Here is a 17,680-nt window from a genome sequence, read left to right on the forward strand (position 1 = left end):
TCTCCTCCACTTCTTACAAAGCCTCTAAAACCATCATGGGGTCCCACTTTCAAAACCTCATGTAATCCTAATTACCTCCCAAAGGCTATGATTCCAAACACTATTAACATGTATGACCTGAGGGATTAGGTTTACAACACAAGAACTTTCAGAAGACATGGTAAAAGGATAGCAATATCCAAGGTAGACATAAAGAAACAAATAGAGCGAAGAGGGAGCAGGAAGGGGAAAAACAGATACAACCTGGTGTCAGTTTACATCTTGGAAGGCCCCCAATTTGGCACACACAACAGCATGTCCCTAAAAATTCAAAACCCCAATAACACATGTGACCAATCCCTCTAACATGGGGCCCACCAGACAGACCAGAAGTCTTGAAGATGTTCCCTGTGTTCCTAGCAAGATGACAACCCAGCAGGCTGCTGCTGCTCATGATGAGTTAACAGTAGGAAAGAGGCAGGAATGAGAACCGGGACCCTCATGGCTGATGTTATCAACATTGTATCCATGAATATGATTTTCCCCAGACTCCCTCCTGGGTGTTTTGGCTGCTTCACCATATGGCAGGAGTTAAAAATACAGATCTGAGTGTGGGAAATGAAGATGAGATGGGTAAGCACTCTCAGAATGCCTGGGTAGGGGATCCTGCCTGCCCTAGCCAGCCCTCAGCCACAGCACAGGGCAGAAGCATCCTCAGCCCTGTGGGGACAGGCCTCTTCAGACCTCTCTGTCACATCCTACATCTGGAACACCCCCCTCAAAGCCATGTGTTAAGAGCTTAGCTCCTAAGTCCAGGAGAAAGGTTTTCAGAGATGAGGCCTACGGGGAGGTCTCCAGGCTATTGAAAGTATCCACAGAGAACAGTAAAGGACCCTAGTCTCTTCAACTCTACTTAGCTTGCCAGCTGTCATGGAACACAGCACAGCTTCCTTTCTCATGTGCTCTATCCACGGTGTTCTACCTCACCACAGTCCCAAAAGCAATGGGACCAAGCAACTATGGGCTGAAACCTCGGAAAAACTATGAGCCACAATAAACCTTTTTCTACTTAAGTTGATTATCCCAGGTAATCTGTTAGAGTAACAGAAAGCTACACAGTGGCCCTACATGGGAAGTCCCTACAACAGAATAGGGATATATGCACAGAGAGGCAAGAGCTGTCCCACCTGAGAGTAAGACACAGTGGAACTACCACTAAACTTGGAGAAAAGGGAGTGACAGAGTGTGTGGTCTAAGCAAACCTAATGTGGAAAATTAAAAATACAATGAAAGAGAGGCTGTGCTGACTAGATTATGTCAACTTGACAGAAGGTATAGTCATCAGAGAGAAGGGAACCTTAATTAAGAAAATGCCTCCATTTGGGTTGTAGCCAAAGTGGGGCACTTTCTTAATTAGTGTTTGGTGGGGGAGGGCTCAACCCCACTATGGGTAATGCCAACCCTGGACAGGTGGTCCTGGATTCTATAAGAAAACAGGCTGAGCAAGCCCTGAGGAGCAAACCAGTAAGCAGCACCCCTCCATTGCCTCTGTATCAGCTCCTGCATCAGATCCTGCCTTGTTTGAGTTCCTGTTCTTATTTCTTTCAGTAGTGAACAGTAATGAGGAAATGTAAGCCAAATAAACCCTTTCTTCCTCAAGTTGCTTTTGGTCATGGTGTCTCAGCACAGCAACAGTAACCCTAACTAGAACAGGGCCAATTCTCATGCCTGAGAATCTGTGCTGTCCCTTCCACCTGGGTGGATGACAAGATTGGCAGAGGTGACCTTCCGGGACTTTCAAGAGTATGTCAAAAGGAGTCTCGCATCTCCCTCCCAGACTGACTCTCCACAGTCTACCATGATGGAGAGGCTTCATATGGACACTCCAGTCAGTGGCTCCAGTTGCACTCAGCTTTCTAAACCTTTCGGCATGTGAGTGAAGGCATTTGGTTATCCTCCAGACAAGCCCATCTCCAACAAATACCACAGAGCAACTTCCTTCGATCTTATAGGGAAGAGAATAGCCTACCCAAGCCTTGTCCAAATCTGGACTCAAAAATCTTGAGATAAATGGTGTTTGGGGCTAAGACTAAATTTTAATTTCTTACACAGTAACAAACAGAACATTTAGAATAATGTTGACTCATTCAGTTATTGGCTCTTTCATCCGCTAACTATTCATTAAAGTCTAACGACGGTCTAGAGAAATGGGTTAGTCAATAAAGTGCCTGCCATGAAAGCATGAGGATCTGCATTCAGATCCATAGCACCCATGTCAAAAATAATATAGTCAGAAGCAGTACCTGTGCTTTTGGGTCAATGCAAGACCCACTCCATTTTGTCCCCAAAAACAAGGTGAAGAAGGGATTGGGGAAGAGAGAGAGAACTAGCTGAGGACAGGGCCCCATTATATGAACAGCAAAGAGGACTTGTTCTCCTTATTCCCAGAGAGTGTCTGAACTGGTTCCCTTGTGATCAGAGTTTGCTATAGATCTTCATCCATGTTTGTCAGCTTCTCCCCCAGGGTCTGAGTTTCTCTGCCAACATCCTCGATCAGTTCCTGCCCCTGCCCTCATTCTCTCTATGTAAGGATGAAGTATGTGTTCTGTATCTGGTTCTATTCACTGTTGAAATCCAGGTATTGATGTTCTTGCCTATTTTTCTTGAATTGTTTTTTTCTCCTTTATTTCTGTGAGTTTTTGTTTCATGAATCTTAAGGTTCTGTTATTTAGTGCATGTTTTTTTTTTGTTATGGTTATGTCTTCTTGAGGGACTGGCTCACTTTAGAATTTACAACAGCAATCTTTTTCTTAAATTTTATTTATTTATTTATTTAGTTAGTTTTGCTATTGGTGCATTTTTTGGACATGGTCTCACTGTGTAGCCCTGGATGGACTGGAGATCATTTTGTTGATGAGGCTGGCCTCAAACCCCCCAGAAATCTGCCTGCCTCTGTCTCCTGAATATTGGGGTTAAAGATGTTCACCATGTCTGGCTGGTATAGCCAATAGCCATTCCATTTCTCTTTTGGCTAACATTGCCTGGTATAAGTTTTATTAAGTCCTTTACAAAAGAAGGTAAAGAACAGGCAGGCATGATGGCACAGGCCTTTAATCCCAGTACATCTGAGGCAGAGGCAAGTGGACCTCTGAATTCAAGGCCAACCTGGTCTACAGTACTAGTTCTAGAACAGCTGGAGCTACACACACACACACACACACACACACACACACACACACACACACAATCCTGTCTCAAAAACCAAAACAAGACAAAAATACCACAAATGAAGATAAACAAGAAAGATATTAAAATAATCTATTAGAAATACATCAAATTAATGCAAAAGAAGGAAGTAGTGGATAGAGACAAGAAACAAAGAATAACAGTATTGCATCTATAAATCCTACTTTATAAATGATCTATTAGATGTAAGTGGATTAAATGTTACAATCAAAAGGCAAAGATTGGCAAAATGCATAAAACACACAATCAGTTACACTCTACCTACAAGATTCTTTAGATCAAAGATACACATAGGCCAAAAATAAAAGAATGGAAAGAGTATACTAGGCTTTAGTAACAAAAAGGGAATCAAAATGGCCACACCAGCCAGGTATTGTAGTAAATACTTTAATCCCAGCATTAAAGTAAAACAGGGCATATAAATGACACCACAAATCAATTAGACCTAACAGACACAAAAAACTCCATCCAACAAGCATATTATTCTCTATTGTATATGAAGAATTCTCCCAGGTAGACCATATCTTAGATCTTTAAAATGAGCCTCGGTAAATTAAAAAGAACTAAAATTACATAAAGTGTGTGGTTTGAATATAATGAACAAAAATTCAAAGAGGTCCCTAAAAGATGATACCTCTCACTTGATTGCATGTCTGATTCTCCCTCAAACCAGCACATCCTCCACCACCTTCGCCTCCCTGTGTTATTTTCTTGTTTATACCATAACCAAGGCTCCTACCTAAAGATATTGTAGTAAGTGTTTACAATATGAACAGCCAATCATTTTAAAAAAAAAGAATGAATAGTGATTAATCATTATGACTAAGGGTGGAAACAATACATTCCATTCTTTTAAAAGATTTATTTTATGAGTAGGTGTGTGTATTTGTAAATGTACATGCACATGGGTATAGGTGTCCCTCACTGAACCCCCTGGAGTACAATTTAACACAGTTATGACCCTTCCTAGGTGGATGTTGGGAACTGAACTCTGGTCCTCTCCAAGAGCAACTGCTCTTAGCTGCTAAACCATCTCTCCAGCCTGATTTCATTCCAATTTTAAGTAAGGAAATGTAGCCAAACAGCGGTGTGGGCTCTAAGAATGCCTTTGCTCTTGTTATTTTAATTGGTACTCTCTGCACCCCTACTGAGCCCTTAGCCCAGTGACTGGCTCACTGTAGATACCAGGGAGGTCAAAGAAGCTAGCCTATGGGTGAAAATCAAACAAAATATGCAAAGGCCCATACACTGAGAGACTGATGGCCTTTGAGGCCCCTCAAAGTTAGAACTGGGTGAAAAGAAGGCCTCAAAAGGTTAATGAGAGATGTAAACATATGGTGGGTTGTGAAAGGAGGGAAGCAGAGCATTCTAGACTGCTCTGATTTGGGGAGGGGAGGTTAAGGAATCCATTTTGTTTTAATAACATTAAGTCTCTGACACTTTAAAACATGCAGAGTCTAACCAGATAAAGACAGTATGTTTTACAAAGAGTTTGACTCAAATTATGTTGCAGAATGGTAAGTAGTAGATAGACAACAGATGCATGCAACGCTAATCATCTATTTCTAACCTTGTGCCTTAGGAAGCACACAAGCTTCTTAGCCCAGGAAGAAAGAACAACAGTGACACAAGTTAGTATGGACCTCCAGTACATTCATATACACTAAAGATTTACCACTAGGAGGTGTTAAGTCTTGTTTTACAATAGACTGGAAGCAGAGTAAGGCAAAAAGCCCAGGTCTGAGAAAACCTGGTAGAGGGAGCAGCTTGGTGACAGTCTATGTCTTGGACATAGTACTGTCCATTCCCTGCACATGAGCTCATCCAAGAGCCACTTCAAAGTCCCTGCCAGGCTAAGGAGAACATGCAACACTGCTTGAGCTGCACCTCTCAAGAGGTGGGTAAAGGAAATGCCTCTGGGTACTGGGAACTTAAGTAGCTCCAGGGATGTCACCAGTCCACCTCACTCACTATTCCAAAAGCCACTGCAGGCAACAAGGCCCCAAATGGCAGCCTCCCATCTGGAGACTCTTTCTCCTGGCTGAGTTGTTCTTTCTTCTTTCCATCTGGGAAGATGACTGTCGTGGGTGGATAGATAGCAGGGAATCACATGCCTTTATCCAAAACATATGTACACCTCCCACCCCTCCCAGAACCATCTGGGTCATTCCTGTGTCCTGCTGCACCCACTGTAGCCTGTCCAGCAGTCATAGGTCCTCTCAATGTATAAGTTCATTTAAGGACTCTTGTCTTCCTCAGATAAAGCCAGTCTCTAATGCGTCTGCATGGCTCTGCTCACTTTGTTCCACCATCCAATTCCCTTGCCCCAACTGTTCACCCTCCCACCATGCTATCCAGCTCACGCACTGGTCCCTTCCCTGTGCCTCAACCAAATCAGGTACATTCCCTGCTGGAGGCAACCCTGAGAGGGGGATCCAGTTATCACTGCCCCAGAGTAGAGATAAGGAAATTGAGGCTCAGAGAGATTCATTTCACAAGCCCAGGAGCAGAAAGTAGTAGTGCTCAAGGCTGGGCCCTCTCTGGAATTTGTCTCTGGATTTCTCATACTTGATATCCCACCAGTTCCCATTCAGCTATAGGCTGTTCATGAATCCCTGCAGCCTGTGATAAATCTCACCCTCATCAAGGTCCCTGCAGCAGACCCCCAGTGCCACTGACTCAGGCTTGTCATTTGAGCAATGAAGCTGGTAGAAACAGCAGAATCTCACATGGCACCTTGGTCATATTGAAGAATATGCCACAAGCCAGCTGCAGAACACTGAGAGGACACCAGGACACCCTCAAGGAAGTCCCATTTTCTGTCCTTAGCAAACCATGCTCCCTGTAGTTAGATATGGACTGCCCAGTCAAGAGAAAAGGCTTTTGATCCTCTGTAGGTGTAACACACACTATGTAAATGCAATAAACAGAGCAGTCAAGGCCTTAGGGAACAAGGCCTGAAGAAGTTATAGGTTCTATACACCCTGTATAACCACATGTCCCCACATACCCTATGTGAATGAAACATATGAAAATGCACAGGCTGCTTCACCGATAGCTTTCCAAATGGTCAGGAAACACACATATGCAGAACAGATTTCACAGTGTCTCAAAGATCAGTGTCCAATATTGGCTGAGCAACTAGAGAGCCCTTCCCACGTCTTTTCACACATGTTGCCCACAGCAGCCTTGCAAGCTGAGCACTGCCACTGAAGTTGTTTTACCATGAATGAATAGAGGCTCCTGGAAACAAAATTATTTCTGCAAGGTGATCCAAGTAGCACTAAGACCCCAAATTGATGCTCAAAATTTAAAGCAACTGTTGTCTCTGGGTGGATGACAAAGCTGGAGTTAATGCTAGCTCCTTAAGCCAAAGGTCTGGGTGATTGAACTATACCACACTTAGAAGTTCCTCTGGTGTTTTACACTGTAGTGAATATACCTATGAGCAGCTCCAAAGCATCATAGTGCAGTGAAGCATACTGACCATGTTGGCAGACAGACCTGGCTCTGTCACTGGATGATGGTGAGGAAACTGCTAATAGGTTTAAGATTTCTTAACAACAAAATGGAATGATAAAGCCCATGCCTGTCAAGAGGTTCCAGTGACAATGCAGACAAAGAAAACAATCTGGGGCTAAGGACATAGTTCAGTTTGGAGAGTGATTGCCCTGCTTGGACAAGGCCTTGGGTTTGACCTACCTACACTTGTAGTCTCAGCACTTAGGATATGAAGGTAAGACAATCAGAAGTTCAAGGTCATCCTTGGCTACATCAAAAGTTCAAAGCCAGCCTATGATATATAAGACCCTGTTGAGATAGACAGACAGACAGGCAGATAGATACATAGATAGATAGATAGATAGATAGATAGATAGATAGATAGATAAGAAAAAGCAAGCACGCATTAAGTATACAGTATCTAAAGGTCTTAGTTAATGTTATGGATTTGTTATTTGCTGCGTTCTAAGGTCAAGATCCAAAGGACTTTATCTCTTGTTTCTTTTTCTTTTCTTTTCCTTTTTAAGAGCTGTTAAAAAAAAAAAAAAAAAAAAAAAAAAAAAAAAGATATGCTGGTGTGGTGATGCATATCTTTCGTCCCGGCACTCAGGAGGCAGAAGCAGGCAGATCTCTGTAAGATCAAGGTCAGCTTGGCCTACAAAGTGAGTACCAGGACAGCAGGGCTGTTACACAGAGAAATCCTTTTTAAAAAAAAAAACACACCAAAACCCAAAAAAAGAATTGTTTATTTTATTTTGCATGTATGAGTGTTTTGTCTGTGGGTATGTATGTGCATACAAACATGCCTGGTACCATCAGACAAGGGTGCCAGATTCCCCAGAACTGGAGTTGCAGATATTTGTGAACCACCATGTAGGTATTGGGAACTGAACCCAAGTCTTCTACAAGAGTATCAAGTGCTCTTAACTGCTAAACTATCCCTGTGACTCCTATTTCTATCCCTCTTTCCTATTTCTTTGTAGCTCTGGCCTCCTCCTAGAAGGAAAGACAACATTTCTAAATCAAGACATAGACAAGGTACCACTTGGAAAAGGTTAGCCTAGTTTTGTTCTCTAGCCCCTGCTACTCTGACGTCTGGATTTTGAGCAACATAACTTTGTCAGACTCGTCAGTGACTAACTGGCCTCTTCTGCCCAGCTGTCCCCATCCATAGGCAAACCACAGCCACTCAGGGCACCTGTCACCCCCAAGCACTCCATGGATAAAAGTGTGATATGTGTTCTGTCTCACCTCCTTGACTTCCTCCTCTCTTGCTCCTAAAGCCCTAGCTCAAGTGACACCTCCTGCAGGAAGCCTGTGTTGATGCCCACTTACTTTGCAAACTCTGGGCTTGCACCCTGCTTAGCCCTGTTTCCTACTCAAAGCTCTAACCCTGTTCATGTTTCCAAATGGAGGAAGTAAGGAAGCTGCCCTAACACAGGACAAGAATCCCACCTACCTGTGTGGCCAGGAACAGGGTGAATAGAAGAAGTGGCAATCACATGTCTGTTTCACTGAACCCCATCCCTGGGACACAGTAGGCACTCCATAAATGTTCACTCCCCATCCATGTGCTTCTAAGTACCCTCAAGGGTACAGAGGTATGCAATAAAGCAAATATTGAAAAACTTTAATTGCAGAACCTGAAGGGAAGGAAGGGGAAGTGGTGTTCTGCTCTGCATGATTCTTTCTATTCTTCTATATTTTGAAAATGCTGGGTCTAAACAATCCTCAAAAGAAATTTCAATACCCTAGCTAACTGTGCTGCAAATTACCATTTACTGAGTCCTTGGTGGCAGACACCATAGACAGTTCATATGTTTGATCTCCTTCTAATAGAAATGGTTACTCTCATTTGTCCTGGGATTGCCTTAGAGGGGCTGGGTCTTACAAAGTTTGAGACACTGGAAAATAGATACAGCAGGGGCTACATCTTTTAACCCACTGCTAGAGGAGGGCTAACTGTCCAGGGACTAGTCATGAGAAACACTTAAAGGCCTCTCCCAGAGAAAGCCTAGGATAGTTAGGGTACAGAGAGCATTATAGCATCAAAGCTACCATGCTTTATTGACAAAAAACAGAGGCCTTTTCCATACATAATACTGGCCAGTGCGTGCTACATAATTCTAAGTTCTGAGATCCACAGAGAAGACCTGCTACACATGGATTCCATTGGCATCATTCAGTCACACTTAGCATACAGTTGGGGAGATTTGGGCTGCACCCTGACCTATGTCTCTACTGGATCAAGGTAAGCAAGCAGGAGACCCACTGTACTCAGATAGTCTCATGTGTTATGAGAGGAATCTTGGCGGATTCCATGGCAAGCAAGGGTGACCTAGGCAGAGGGACAAACATGCCAGGCAGACAGAACTTAAGTGAAAAGTTTTATTAGAAAGGGGGAAGGGGAAGGAAAAAGAAAAGAGAGGGAAAGAGAGAGGAGGGGAGAGGGAGAGAGAGAGGGAGGGGGAAGGAGGAAGGGAGAGGAGGTGAGAGAGAGAGGGAGAGAGAGGGAGGGAGAGAGAGAAGAAAAGTCCTGTCTGCCCCAGGGGGAATAGCATGAAAGAGAGGGAAAAGAGCATGTAAGTGGGTGGGGTCTTTTTTTAAAGGGGTCCTTTGCACCTGTGTGCAGACTAGTAGCCATGGGCTGACCGGGGTATACCTGAGTGCTTCTGCCTGGTGACAGGGGCAGGCCAGCATAATGCCTGAGTCCTTACACTCATGTCCACATCAGTAGCTCTTATTACACTTCAGATAGGTAATTTTTACCTTATTGGATTCTAGTTCTTGCCAAACTCTCACTTTGCCACTGTTTGTTTCTCTGGTGTCTCCGTGGTAATTATTCCAGTTGACACTCTGACAGGCACAAAACAGTATACTTCCCAAGTTAAGCCAAGTGTTGCTCTTCCATAAAAAAATAAATAAATACATAAAATACCACAAACAACCCAATCAGCTGTCAAAACAACACCATAGACAAAATAACTGACAAATAGCCATCCTGATGGCAAAACCTATGGAGGCCCTCAAAAGCCTGACTCCTGTGGCCAAGTCCTCACACTTCCCTCCCCATGGCAAAGCCCTGGGGTTTGAGGGTTCTGCAAGCACAGTGGCCTACATCCAGTGTGAACATGGAAAACACCAACAAGTTCTCAACTGTGTTTCACACACCGCACTGCTCACTGTTTTTTCTCAGCTCCAGCTAGATCAAGAAGCATTCCCTGATTTATTTTCTGGGTTGTAAAATAATAATTTGCTTAGCTTGTCAGACGGCTGGGAGAGAGCTTCAGAGAAACACTCCCTCATCTTTCTGCGGACTCTACCATCTGCTGGAAAAATAAGAAAGGCTCACCCTGCTCCCTTACAGTTTAATACATTTTGTCCAACTAGGACAAGTGTCCCAAAGTGTGGTGCAGCTTGTTCCTGACAGAGGGACATCTTCCCAGCACTGGATACAGGCTTTATCTCAGCTAGGAGAACAAGAATATTATTTAATGGAAACATAAGCACAGTCACAGATGAAGAGAAAAAGGCCCTCTCAGCCTCTCCCAGGCTCCTAGTCTTTGCTCAGAAGGAGAAAGGGATCTGCACATAAAGGCACTGTGCTCCTGGCCCCTACACCCCAGCTTTGGTACTTCCCAACCACTTTGAGGAATAACACAAGTCTCCCTGCCAGGACCATCCTAAGCAGGGCTTTCTGTGGCATCTGCCTGCTGACAATTAGGACAATCCAGTTTAGTCTTACCGCCCCCTCTTCCATGGCCACCCTTGAGCATGCCCCTGAAATGAAGTACCATCATCGTGGTTAATGTCACCACAAGCACAGGAAGAGCACTTGTTTGGTAAGTCAACAGTCACTGAATGCCATTGAAAACCTCCCCCAGAGTGAGTCACCAATTCAGAGCTTCAGGAAAATGTCCTCTCCGAGTGATGTGTGATGTGACAGCCCTTGAGGGCTGGAGCAGATGAGAAAGCGGAAGAGGCCACTCCACTGGGCCTCTCTCCAGCCACTTGAAACTGATGTTTACTTCTGACAAGGAACTTCAGAGGATCAAAGGCTAAAAGGGGGTCACCTTCTTCCATCCTTACCCCTTTATACAACCACCACCCAAAGTGCTGCCTTGGTGATGAGATTCCCTAGGGCAGAAGGGATTCACACATGCTGGGCTCCCTCAAGCACTGGCCAGGAGCCGAAAAGAATCCTGAGAGGTGATCTAATCATCCCACAGTCTGAAAGGCAGGCAGTGGGTGAACAAGATCAGGACCCAGATAATATGAGATCCAACACTGGCTTACAACAAGATGGCAAAGCTTAAACGGGGCATGTGATCACTCAGAGCCTAGGTCTCACATCTGTACAATGGGAGCAGCAACTGTCTCTGCATGATAGGAATGATGGCACACGATGTGTGAGCACCCAGCAGGCCCTTAGGGAATATCATCATGCTCTCCTAAACTTGATTCATTGTGTTCATCAGTACCTGCTACATGATGGTTCTGATCACCCTTCTCCTCCCAGGCTTTACCCATTCAAACAATATACTCTGAGCATCTACTAGGTACCCAAACTCTAGTGAGGGGATTGTGGTTCTAGAAATGGATCATTAGAATGTAGCTGACTGAACATTGCATATGAGTGCTGATGTGTGTGTGTGGGGGGGATCACAATATCACAGTAACAACAGAAACAACTCCCCCACTAGCAGAGGCACCAAGAAGGATGGAATTTTTTCCTGTTTTTAATCTTCTCCCCTGATGTTGGGAATCAGTAATGACCCTTGGCCTGGTGGTTAAGAAATGCAAGAAAGTCCTCTGAGAAAGAACTTAAGGGTTTCAGGGATTGAAAGCTTCTAGCATGTCCAGGCATCTTGTGCCTGGTAAGGTGATTTTCAGGCTCACTCTTGTCGAAGGGCAAGCAATGGAATCCTGAAGCTCATCTATGCAGTGAGCAGGGAGCTCCTAACAAAGGCTGCAGTGGCTACCAGCTACTTAGAAAAGGGTCAGTCAGCTATTGCTCGGCAAGCATGCTTGTCAGACCCCTTCTCTTATAAGGGTCACTCTATGCAGACAGGGAAGCCTGAGAATGGCATCATCAATGCCCAAAGGTAGGGAGTAGTAGAGCCCAGTTCCCCAGCTCCATTTCCCCTACACCGTGGCCTTGTACTTCTCTGTCAACTCTGGAAACTCGGAGTCAATAGCAATGGTCAGTTTCAGCAACCAATCCCCACAATCCATATTCCCCATTGCATATCTCCTCTACTAGCTTTTAAGTTTCCACCTCCTGCCTGGGCTCAGCTGATTCAAAGAAATAAGAAACTGACAGACATGGGAAGAATCTAGCCTGCATAAAGTACCTACAGGGTGCCCATTTCCTCTCTCCCTGTTACCTTAGGGAAAAATAACGGGAATCAGGCTGATTCCTGCTTTGTGTGCATTTAAGAAAAGCTGAAGTGAGAAAAGGTGGTGTGACCTGCTCCACAGTCACCAGCTAGGGTGTGCAGAAATATTATCCCTGATGGTTCTGCACACAACAGGTACTTAATAAAAGCTCTTAAGGGGCATTAGTTATCACACAGTCCTTCACATCATTTTATTCACGTAAGCCCTGACACAACTAATCTATGTTTGGAAAATCAGCCCTTAGTGTCCCAGAGTCGTAAGCACACAACAGTTAAATATCCTACCATAGAAATAGAGGATATGGGGTATCTCCTGCCAGAGAGGAAGGAATTTGCATCCCTTTCCCCAAAGGGCTAGGAAATGAGTTTCAGGCAGGAAAACAGGGCTAGTATGCTCTGTCTTGAAGGGAACCTCCTGTTCCTTTTCCTGTCCCCATTCCTTACAGACGCTCACTCTTAATCATGAGGTCTACATGACAGCAACACACAGTGTCCTAGAGCTTGTGAGACAAGTTGATTCTCTAGCCTGCTCCAAGACCCGCTGGGTCAGAATTCACAATCAGCAACGAAGTCCAGGCTTCTAGCTTGAACATCCAAGTTTGTAAGCTGCCTGGGACTAGAACATAGAGCAAGAACTGTGTTGCCATGTGCTTTCCTTAAAGACAACACTATATTTTTTTGAAGTAACACAGGTTTTTAGTAGGGAAATGCCAGATGGTCTCAACGCTAAAAGCTTCTGAAATAAAATCTCAACATTTGCGCCCCTTGACCTCCTTAGCCAAGACCACTGTCAGGATAGACAATGGAGATTCCCCAAAGCAGGGAAAGAAACCACTGCCCCTCTGAGTTCTCTGTCCACATTCTCCACTTGGTCAGTAGGGGTGACTTTGAAGGAATCTGGGGATAGTGTTGTGAGGCATCAGTCGGCCAATGTGTGTCACTGTTCCCTATCAAAACAGGAGTGTGTGTCCCTGCCCTAGTGCCACCTCCCTAAACTGTGAGGGACTTAATTTCAGCAGCCTAGACTTTCCTCTCCATCCTTGCATCCAGCATGAGCTGACCCACAACCTCTGCGAAAGGAACTAATGAAGAACCTCAGAGCTAAGAGCTCCCTTTCTGTGCTCTGGAGTGGCAAGAGAGGCTCTATGTCACTGACAACAGTTAGGAGCTAGCCACAAATCTACTTCCCAGATGAACTGAAAGAAGGGGTGAGTATAACACCTCAACCCACCCCCCTAAAAAGCCACAGAATTCAACCATACATACTCTGGCTCTTCAGACCCCACTGACCCAGACATCTCTCCTCTTTCAATGAGTGGACCAACCCTTCCAGAAATGCCTACAACTAATGCTCCAAGCAGGTTGTAGCAAGCCTTCTCTCCCATGTCCATAGCAGGACACAGCCGGACCTGGGGTAGAAGAAACGCAGTCTCCAGTGCCTGGATTCCCACTCCAGGGACAGATCCCCTATCTGGAGTCAGCATAACTCCCTTCTCCAGCATGGTCGCTTGTTCTAGAGATACTGACTACACCACTACATCTCACACTTTTTCTAGTCGACTCCTGACAGTCCCTAAGGCTGCCACAGAAAAGGTAGACAGGGAACTCGCCCTAATCCCAACCCAACCCCTAGCCTGGAGCCCGAGACCCGCCTAGATGGGCACCGAAGACTGCCGTCAGGGCTTCGGCACCAGCACCCAGAGGCGGCGAAGCCGCTGCAGGCTGGAGCTCCCTGGACGCCAGGGGCCAGGGCGGCGGGGCTGTGCCTCCTCGGCGTCTCCTTAATCCTTGGTCCGAAATAGCCAGGGTAATCTCGGGTCGAGGCGGGGGAATTAGTGTCTTGGGGGAGGAGGACGAAGCCCCGAGCCTGGACGGCACAGGGTCGGTGTGAAGAGCAAGAGTGGCCCAGGCGGCCCCGGGTGGGCGGGCGCTGCACGCGACAACCGCGCGGCGAGGCCAGGCCGGATGGCAGCTCCGGGAGGTGCCGGGTGCCCTGGGCTCCGGCCGAGGGACTCACTCCACGGCCCCCGAGAAGTTCGCGCGCCCGCGGCACGCCCGCTCCGCCGCTCTGCACTTACTTGTCACGGCGACTGCCGAGCTCGGGGATGGCGCCGAGCGGCGAAGGGCCCGGGTCTGGGCGCCGAGCGCACGCGGCCAGGTGTCGCCGGTGCCGCTCCAGCAGGCCGGCGTTCTCGCGGCTCAGCCGTGCTACTTGGCGCTCCAGCTCTTCGATGCGCCGCCGCCTTTGCGCTAGCAGTTCCTGCTGCGCCGCGACGATCCGGGTCAGCTCCTGTAGGTACTCGGCCGCCGTGCCCGGGGGCTCGGCGGCGCTCGCCATGGTCCCCGCGGCTGATGGCCGCACCTCAAGCGAACGGGCAGCGGGGCGGCGGCAGCGCAGCCATGGCTGCGCGGCGGGGATGGAGGCGCGGCACGGCGCTGCGCGGCAGCGGGGCTCAGCCCGGGGGGCGCAGCGGCGCGGGGCTGGCGCGGCTCCGCCTCGGCTCCCGCCTCCACCGGCGGATACCCTGTGCCTCGGCGCCTCCCGCTTCCCCGCGCCGCCGCCACCCCGCTGCCTGCTGCCCGCTGCCCCACAGACGCGCAGGGGCCGGCAGGGCGCGGAGCTGTGGCCGCCACCGGCAGGCGAGGAGTTTGCAAAGTGCGGGCTGCGACGCGAGGGGGAGCGGGAGCCTTGAGATGGTAAAGGGAGGAGGCGCCTGTAAGGTAGGGCGCCGCCTGCCGGGCCCGCCTCTCCACCCCGCACGCCTTGTTCTTCAGTGTCTCAGCAACTCAGAGCCAAGGCTCCGGAGCCCCTCATTCTACTTCCAGGCCCGCCCCAAAATCCCTCAGCCTCGTCCCTTCATCCTCTCGTCCCTTTGCCAGGTTTCCTCAGCCCGGCTCCTTCGACTCCAGCTCAGTCCACGAAGTCCCTCAGCCCCGCCCCTAAGAGGTCGTCCTCCCTCGGCCCCGCCCCTATGTCATTTGGTCCCGCCCACTCGGCGCCTCAACCTTTCACACTTCAACCCTTCGCCCCTTAGCGCCGCCCCTAAGCAACTAAGCCCCGCCCCCTCAGCTCTGGATACCTCCATCTGCTAGGCTCCTTAGTCTGAGCCATCTAAGTTGGAGGCCCTTTAAGACTCTAACCACCACCCTGTCAGAGCTCAACCACGCCCCTCAGCACTTCAGCTCTTCACCCTCAGCAGGGCCCCTTCAGCAGTCCCCCTCCTTCAGTACTTCCCCCTTATTGCCTCAGCCCCTCAGCTCCCCCCACCCTTAACTCGTCCTCCTCAGTGCTTCAGCCCCTCTTCTTCAGTTCCTCAGCTGGATGTGGGTCCTCTGGCCTCAGTCCCTTAGCCCCAGATACCTTAGCCCTTCATGTGTTTCAGCTGGGCCGGTGTCGTTTTCAGAGTTCCTCAAACCTGTGTCTTTCAATGTGCTTTAGCACGTTGGCCTCAAGCTCCTTAACACTTCAGCTCCTCCATTCCTTTCGCTCACCCTCATCATGCAGCCCCAAGACCCTCAAGCCTCAGCTCTTCAACCAGGAGACCCCCCCAACCCACCACTTCCTGTCTACTCTAGCCAGCCACTCTGATGTATAAAGGTTAATTAAAAGAAATAAGGAAAACCGTATCTTCATGCTAGTGGCCCATGATTTTAGGTCGTGTGAACAGAAAAACAAGTAACTCTTGAAACATTTGGCATATTTTAAGGCCTGAGTCTGCTAAAACACAAGATTTGTTTTGTAGTAGCAGACACTAGTCTCATGAACTGCCTCTTCCTTGTGCAGTCAAAAGCTAGCCAGAGGGCTGGGGAGGTAGCTCAGCAGTTAAGAGCACTGACTGCTCTTCCAGAGGACCTAGGCTCAATTCCCAGCAGTCACATGGCAGCTCACAACTATCTGTAACCCCAGTTCCAGGGCATCTGACATCCTTACATACATGCAGGAAAAACACAAATGCATATCATAAAAAAAAATAAGTTTTAAAAAGGTATCCAGAAAGCACTGAGACCCTACAGCAATTTACTGTGCTGTTGGTTCTCAGCTTCCTCGGGAATAACACTATTCTTGATTGAATATTCATAATTTTCATATCCCAGATTTCTTTGAACTAAATTTATTTAAGTTTTTGTCTTCTTGATTTTAAGAATTATTGCCATTGTTTTTGTTTTCTAACAAATGCTTTTAGGGCTACTAATTTGCCTCTGGGTAAAGCCTTAACTACATCTCCAGAGTTTCTAAAACTATATTATCTACATTTTGAGGGCATTGCTTTTGTTAAGGCTGACAAAACACTGCCTTCACTAATTCATGTTTGTTGAATCCCTCTAAACCCTTCTTTGGAGTTCCCTAGGCATGTCTACAGAGAGGGAGAGAATGATAGTAGAGCCCTCCCTGGGGGTCCTCAAAATCACCAAGGACTTTTCTCTCAGGATGATGCTATGTTCACAACACTCTAAATTAAAACATTAATGCTGTCTGTCCCTTGTTACTAGGCTACTTGATATGCTCCAAAAGCTCATGTTATCTTTGTAAATCTTGTAACTGTCTTGTGAAGAGCAATGTCATGCTACATCCCATTTATATAGCTAGAGTGTTTGATGCTTCTATTTTTACATTTGAAACATACTAATACTTTTGCAATCGTGTTCTTAAATATCAAGAGTGTTTCCAAAAGATGACCCAGGCTTTACTCCATCTTAAGGGAGACCTGACTTTGAAGTTATGCTGGTATCTCTACCAGTGTTTGGGAGTGGAGGGAAATCAGACACCAAGTCCTCACCACAGATCAGTGAGAAACAGTGGAGGACAGAGCAATGCCCATGCCTGGTGCCCACATGTTTTCCCCACTTCTGTATACCTGACAACAGTTCTGTCAGAGCTGACCTCGCATTTCCATCTCTGCACTACCTGCTTGCTCTCTGAGACTTGCCCTGCTATACCACAGACATAGCAGAGGCTGACAAATGAGGAGCCTTCAGGCATGGTCAGAGCAGAAGTTGCTAACTGCTTCAGGGGACTTGAGGGGAGGGAGTTGAGTATACACCTAGTTCTCTGTGGGATCCTGACCTTCTCTAGGTCCCCTGTGCCAAGGCAAGAAGTACACACAGAGCCTAATGCCTTCAAGAGCGGTATACATATTCCCTTATCCCAGCTCACACAGGAGCAAACTCCCTAAAACAAAATCTGCCCCTTCCTCAAAGGGCATTAGCCAGACATTCACCTAGCAAATGTTCCTTGGTATCAACTCTGGCTAGAATCTGGGGGTGCAGAGCAGGACAGACATGGCCTCTGCTTTCCCTGTGTTTTTCAGTGGAGACAGAGAGTGAGCAAATAAATTAAGCAGTGTGTGTGTGTGGGGGGGGGGGGGTTACACAGGGCCTGTCCTCAGAAGAGCCTCAGATGGGTTGCTGTTTCACTGTTGCTGTCTAGATATCTTAATTTCTTATCAAGAGCAGGTAATTTTCATTATGGACTGGAGTTCCAAATCCCAAGACCATCTCAGAGGAGCAATGACATGCTAGTGAGCATTTACAGGCCGAACAACCCCCATCAACTA

At 47.1% G+C, this 17,680-nt stretch overlaps 1 protein-coding gene across 6 annotated transcripts in view; it reads right to left on the reverse strand.

Annotated features, from left to right (window-relative positions):
* Iqsec1 (IQ motif and Sec7 domain ArfGEF 1) overlaps positions 1–14,518 on the reverse strand; it is a 318,516-nt gene extending 303,998 nt beyond the window's left edge. For 2 of the 6 annotated variants that reach the window (XM_051203350.1, XM_051203349.1), the window contains exon 1: positions 14,204–14,517. In XM_051203350.1, the coding sequence (XP_051059307.1) occupies positions 14,204–14,463 (260 nt within the window). In that variant the 5' untranslated portion in view covers positions 14,464–14,517. Of the gene's footprint in view, positions 1–14,203 lie in introns of all 6 variants that reach the window. The other 4 variants (XM_051203358.1, XM_051203360.1, XM_051203347.1 and 1 more) reach the window with 4 other exon arrangements.
* Positions 14,519–17,680: the final 3,162 nt, after the last annotated feature.

The sequence above is a fragment of the Phodopus roborovskii genome, unplaced genomic scaffold, assembly GCF_943737965.1.
Source record: "Phodopus roborovskii unplaced genomic scaffold, PHOROB, whole genome shotgun sequence".
In the NCBI taxonomy this organism is placed as follows: domain Eukaryota; kingdom Metazoa; phylum Chordata; class Mammalia; order Rodentia; family Cricetidae; genus Phodopus; species Phodopus roborovskii.